Below are 6,649 nucleotides of genomic sequence, written 5' to 3'. Positions count from 1 at the left end.
CCTGAGTCGGACACGACTGAACTTAGTGTCAAGGGCAAAACCTTTACATTACACTGTAGCATTAATACAGCTTAATACCATTTTAACTGCCATGGCTCAAGGCAATGGGAATCATGAGACTTCAAGTTTTGCAAGGTCTTCAGCCTTCTCTGCCAAAGAGTGCTGGTGCCTCACTAAACTACAATTCCCATGATTCTGTAGCATTGAGTCATGGCAGTTAAAGTGGTGTCGAACTGCATTAATTTAATTGTTAGACGCACCCTTACAGATATGAACTTGGAACAATGACAACATACTGGTACATTTTCTTTTCAACCAGAAATGCTTTTAAATCACGAGGCATTCCCAGTTAACTTCTTTATTATGACTGTATCCAAGAGGAAATTATAATTAGCCATCTCAAGTGTTGTCCACGTAAATGAAAAAATTCTGCTTCAGTTCACATTTTCCCGGCCCTTAGTGACCACATTAGCACCAAACACATCCTTATTAAATTGAAATGAGAGAGGTATAAACAGCCACATGTTTTTTTTCCTGTGTGAGGTCACTTCAATATTACAGAGCTGGTTTCATGATGGTAATCACATTATTTCCCACCACATGATGGTGGCTGCTCCATTTTCTTCCACTTAATTTATGTAAATATGTTCACATTTTATACATTTGCCTCATTACAGCATTGGCCATTCCTGTTAAGTGAAGTGACTGGTATTTAAATGCTGACAGACGGAGATGCACAAATAATGATATGTAATTATCAATATAAACGCACCCGAAAGCTGAAATATAAAATAACCTGGGTTTCCCAGAAAATTGTGAGGTGCAAAGAGAAAGAAAGAACAGAATTCTCCTGATATGATGTATACTATTCCAATATCAGATATGAAATAAATATAAACATTATAGTCCATGTAGAGCAGGTATGGGCAAACTTGGGCCCTCCAGGTGCTTTGGACTTCAACTCCCACAATTCCTAACAGCCTACCAGCTGTTAGGAATTGTGGGAGTTGAAGTCCAAAGCACCTGGAGGGCCCAAGTTTGCCCATGCCTTATGTAGACAATGCCTCAGAAGCCATAATGGACGATGCAGTTGGAATGTCCCGAAATGAAGATGGCTCTCTTGAGGGAATGAGATAAAAGAGGGCTGGAATGTGCAAATTCCTGAGTTCTCCCACTATTTAAAAATGTTGATGCAAGTGTCCCATTCAAAGGCTCAGGTCTCCTTCCGAGGGACTTTTTGAGAGGCCACTGAAAATGCAATCAAGCCCTGGGCGATGTAGTAGGTGGACATGATGAAGACACGGGCGTGAGGCACGTTGGAGCAGAATTTATCGAGGCCGACAAACAGATCGGACACAACGAAGATCACGCTGCCGACCGAAGCACTCCGCTGGCATTTGTGGAGAGAAAGGGCGCGCCATGCCATGATGCCAAGTAGGCCTACATAGGCTGTGTTAGCCCACAGAAAGATGCCTTCCAAGCATGGCAGCAGCAAGGAGATGTAAGACGTCGTCATCAGCCCTGCAACGACGATGAGGATCAGAGGCCGAAAAGGAGTGAAGCCGAAAGCTGAGATGTAGGCGATGTGGCAGGCAGCGAAGGCAGCCATCCCTGCAAAGAGAGAGAAAAGACAGAAGTAGATCATTAAAACAACCTGACTCAAATAGTTCAGAGCTCTAGGATGGCATCTACATGAACTGCAGACATTTGATGACTAACTGCAAGTAGAGTATACATATTCGGAGCATTATAAATTATCCTTCAGCCAAAAAGACTCCCCAAGTGCTTTACTAATCATTGATGTATGTTCCCTGCCCTCAGGCATAGTAAGAGAAGCCACATATGGAAAAAGGAATGTCAGTAGGAGAGGAGTTGAGCAGATGCTGTCTGCTCTTCTCTCCCTCAGAGGCCACTTCATAGTTGAACAAGGGAATGACGCATGATGGCAGTATGCCTTGCTGCTCTTCTCTCTCTCAGAGGCCACTCCATAGTTGAACAAGGGAACAAGATATGATTGGGACTATGCTTGGCTGCTCTTCTCTCTCGGAGGTCACTCCATAGTTGAACAAGGGAACAATGCATGTTGGGGCTATGCTTGGTTGCTTTTCTCTCCCTCAGAGGCCACTCTATAGATGGACAAGGGAACAAGACATGATCGGACGATGCTTGGTTGCTTGCCTCTCTCAGAGATCACTCCATAGTTAAATGAGGGAGAAACGCATGATGGGACTATACTTGGCTGCTCTTCTCTCCCTCAAAGGCCACTCCATAGTTGAACAAGAGAACAAGACATGACGGTGCTATGCTTGGTTGCTCTTCTCTCTCTCAGAGGCCACTTCATAGTTGAACAAGGGAACAATGCATTATGGGGCTATGCTTGGTTGCTCTTCTGTTCTGAAAAACTCCATAGTTGAACAATGAATCATGGGTCTATGCTTGGCTGCTCTTCTCTCCCTCAGAGGCCGTTCCATAGTTGGACAAAGGAACAATGCATGATGGGGCAATGCTTGGCTGCTCTTCTCTCCCTCAGAAACCACACCAATTGTAGTTGGTATGGAACGAGGGATCTCCCACTAATCACTGAGACTCAGCATGATGGAACTGTGCCTGGCATCTCTCCCTCAAAATTCATGACAGTTGCAGTTAATAAGGAGGGAGGATCTTTCACCAGTCTATCAACCTAGACATGATGGAAATCTCCCTGTCTGCTCTTCTCTCCCTCAGAGACCATAGCAGTGACAGTTATTATGGAGGGTCTCTCACCAATCCCTGAGACTAAGACAGTGATTCTCAACCTGTGAGTCCCCAAGTGTTTTGGCCTTCAACTCCCAGAAATCCTAACAGCTAGTAAACTGGCTTGGATCTTGGGGAATTGTAGGTCAAAACACCTGGGGACCCACAGATTGAGAACCACTGGACTAAGGCATTATGGAAATATGTCTGACTATTTTTTTTATACCTCAGGAGCCACAGCAGTGGTAAGTAGTATAGCCTGAGGAGCTTTCTCTGGCCCCTGGGACCAAGCCATGATGGAGCTGTGCCTGGCTGCTCTTCTCTCCCTCAAACGTCATGGGCAGTGATTTGTGATATGCATCATATATACCTTTAAAGTAGATTCATTGGGCCTGGTGTGTGTGCATGAGACATTATTTGTTTAACTCAACTTTGAAACCAGGAATGACATGGATAAGAAAATTGCTATATGTATTTCATGTACTGTATATAGTATATTTTTTCACAGACTCATAGAAGCAGTCCTTGTCAATTAGCCTTAGAGAACCCTGGAAAAATGTTATCTAACCTTTGGAGGCATCATTCATCCCTTCGAAAATTTAAGAAAACCTAGGGATCCCCTCCTCAGAAAACAGACTTAAGCACATTTTTGTATCTGGTTCATGGACTCTTTGAAGCCTCTCTTTAGACCATTACGAGTTCATGAACCACAGTAGAAAAATCCCAGAGACAGAACTTCATTAGGACTTGAGCTCTCACAGCCAATGAAGTGACCTTAGATCTACCTCAGTGTGGCCTACTTTACATGAATATAATTAGGATAACGGAGGAAGAAGGTAGATAGCAATGCATCCCTTCCTAGAACTAATCGGACAAAATATATACATGTAATGGATACGTAAACAGGATTTGACAAAGTATGTGTTTCATCTGTTGATTGAGTGCGTGATTTATCCTGTCACTCAGCAAGTCTCAAGGGAATGCGCCCTTTCCACATCTTCCTTGCATGTGTGTGCCTTCAAGTAGCATATTGATTTATGTAAACTCTATCCATTTCATAGAGTTGTCTTAGGCAAGGATGCTTCTGCCAGTTCCTTATTTTGAAATATAGCATACGGTATTTGATATTTGTTGGCATTCTCCCATCCAAGTGTTAACCAGGTCTGACAGTGTTTAGGTTCAAAGATCAAATGGATCTCGTGCCTTTAGAACATTTAGGCACTGACTTTGAAGCATATTATATTCCAACCATGCAAATTTTTCTACTTTGTACAGTACCAGAGATCTACAGTACAGGCAGTCCCCGACTTACACACATCCAGCTTACAAATGACTCATAGTTAAGAAGGGGAATGCGATAACAGGAAGTGAGAGAAAACTACCCCTCGGAAGGAAATTCACTCCTGAAAATATCATGTGGGAAAGGTGTCTCCACTGAAGCTTTATCATCAATCTTTGTTTCCACAACAAGCCAAATTTTTCAAAATCCAATTATCACAGGGACAGAAAGTGAAGTGAAATTGTAACTCGGGGACTGTCTGTATATGTCATTGGTGCCCTCATGTGGTCAAAGGTGATAGTTTACTTGGCAGGACCAACTACAGTCAGATCTATAGAGTCTACATCTTTAAAAGTCTTCCCGACCTTGAAAAAACAAATTTGCAACTGGTTTGTGCTAGACAGGGTGTTATTTGTTGGAAAGATGTTCTCCGAGGAACCGCCATAGATGCTTCATGCATCATACCTAACATTGCAAACCTGGCAGCCCTAGATCACATCAAATGAGCTTTGAAGAGTGGGAGGAATCGTCTTCTTAGCACAGTGTATCATAGCATTCCATTTAAAAACAGGTAGTTCCATTTTGGAATTCCCATCAGACACAAATATTCCTCAGCCTTTCTCCTGCTGTGTCATGCATTTAGAATCATGACACAGGTGAGTGTAGTCCCCACCTACTCCGTATTCCTTTTTTTTTTCAAGGAAATCTTTGAAATCATGGAATTCTTGAAACTTCATGGTACTTTAGAGTGTTAAAATAGCACTATATCCTTCAATTGCACAATTTCTTCTATTAAAATTATTTTTAAAAAAAGATCCAGGCTCATACAGATGACATGCGATAAGAATTAGATCCTATTGCTTGCCTGAAGACCATCCATAGGAACGCGATTGCTCCTCGTCACTAAACCGAAATGACACAGGCAAATCTAACAGATCTCATTCCACGTGTTTTTCCCCACTTTCTCCCATTTCCAGACACATCAGGAGTTCAGAAGACAATTTCTCTCTGTCTCCTGTTTCTCTACACTTCTATTACATTTCAGGGATGAAACACAACAGATGACAACATGAAATATTTTTACGTCGTGTGAAGGCGTCCATGTCTATTTGTCCCTGAAATATTGTAGAAATGTGTGGAAATGGGGGAGGACTTGTGTTTGATGAGGTCCCACCTCTACTAGTGTTTTGTGTTTGCCATCTGCAATCCATGCTGTTCCTCTGCTGTGTGGTAGATTGGCAACATTTTACTATTTTGGGTTGTTGTGTGAGTTTTCCGGGCTGTATGGCCATGTTCCAGAACATGGAACATGGCCATACAGCCTGGAAAACTCATAACAACCCAGTGATTCCAGCCATGAAAGCCTTCGACAACACATTTTTACTGTTTTGATTAAGCCATGGAAATGCCATGAGTCAGACCAGGTTCCATCCAACGCAATTCTGCAAGCCCCTTACCTGGAATAAAAAGCCGAGGCCACACCAGGCAGGCATCTCCCACAGCTGAGAACAGCAGTCCTTGGAAGAGCCTCCGGGCATACGCCGTCCAGGCTCCAGCACTATAGGACTGGCTGGCCACAAAGAACGCCAAGGAAAGGGTTGGAAGGCACTTGACAACAGTGGCGAGGATGCTGGGTTCAGGGACCAGGAGTACAAAATACATGGCACAGGAGATCAAGAAAGGCGTCATTTTAAATAGAACACTCCTCATCTAAAAAGGGGACATTGAAAGGGAGAGAGAGAACAGTTACAGTTCAAGCAATACAGACATGTTTAAATGGTTTTCCTTCTTTTCCTTGCTTTTTATTCATTCGTGACTAAAGTGTGGGAAAGTTCCTTGTTAAACTACAACTCCCATGCTGGATAGAGTATTCTGGAGATAGTCCCAAAAGTGGTTCTTCTGGTCTCTTACTGGAACACTAATTGTTTCAAGTCAGGAAATCAAAACGAGCCAACAGCTTACTTGCCATAATGGTGGCGCAGTGGGTTAAATCCTCATGCCAGCAGGACTGTTGACTTGAAGGTTGAGTTGCTGACCTGAAGGTTGCCAGCTTGAATCCAACTCGGGGAGAGTGTGGAGGAGCTCCCTCTATCAGCTCCGGCTCCATGCGGGGACATGAGAGAAGCCTCCCACAAGGATGGTAAAAACATAAAAAAACATCCGGGTGTCCCCTGAGCAATGTCCTTGCAGATGGTCAATTCTCTCACACCAGAAGCGACTTGCAGTTTCTCAAGTCACTCCTGACACAAAAAATAAAAGCTTGCCAAAAATGCTATTCAGAATTTCAGGCTAAAAGACATGAGAACAACTCTCATTCTTTTAATAGCCTATAGCAGGGGTCCCCAAACTTTTAAAGCCGAGGGCCGGTCCACAATCCTTCAGACTGTTGAGGGGCCGAATTATCATTTGAAAAAAAATACTAACAAATTCCTATGCATACTACACATGTCTTATTTGTAGTGCAACAACAACAACAACGAAAGAATACAATATTTAAAAATGAAAACAATTTTAACCAACATAAACCTATTAGGATTTCAGTGGAAAGTGTGGGCCTGCTTCTGGCCAATGAGATAGTCAAGTTAATTAGGATTGTTGTTGTTGTTGTGTGTCTTCAAGTCATGTCAGACTTTGGCC

At 42.9% G+C, this 6,649-nt stretch overlaps 1 protein-coding gene across 1 annotated transcript; it reads right to left on the bottom strand.

Moving 5' to 3' along the window:
• Window positions 1–1,009: 1,009 nt before the first annotated feature.
• LOC103280322 (lysoplasmalogenase TMEM86B) lies at window positions 1,010–6,022 on the bottom strand. Its single transcript, XM_008118933.2, has 2 exons — window positions 5,470–6,022; window positions 1,010–1,611 (listed from the first exon to the last, which is right to left on the bottom strand). The coding sequence occupies exons 1-2, from the start codon at window positions 5,720–5,722 to the stop codon at window positions 1,214–1,216; spliced, it is 651 nt and encodes a 216-aa protein (XP_008117140.2). The 5' UTR covers window positions 5,723–6,022; the 3' UTR covers window positions 1,010–1,213.
• Between the last annotated feature and the right edge of the window lie 627 nt (window positions 6,023–6,649).

Source organism: Anolis carolinensis, chromosome 6 (assembly GCF_035594765.1).
Source record: "Anolis carolinensis isolate JA03-04 chromosome 6, rAnoCar3.1.pri, whole genome shotgun sequence".
In the NCBI taxonomy this organism is placed as follows: domain Eukaryota; kingdom Metazoa; phylum Chordata; class Lepidosauria; order Squamata; family Dactyloidae; genus Anolis; species Anolis carolinensis.
The sequence above is the reverse complement of the archived record's forward strand: the minus strand, read 5'-3'. Positions and strand labels throughout refer to the sequence as shown.

Bases quoted from the DNA above. Each gene is read 5' to 3' on its own strand.
- LOC103280322 (XM_008118933.2), bottom strand. From the start codon at position 5,722: ATGAGGAGTGTTCTATTTAAAATGACGCCTTTCTTGATCTCCTGTGCC. The intron at 1,612-5,469 runs GTAAGGGGCTTG...CTCTCTTTGCAG, and splicing joins GCCTCGGCTTTTTATTCCAG to GGATGGCTGCCTTCGCTGCC.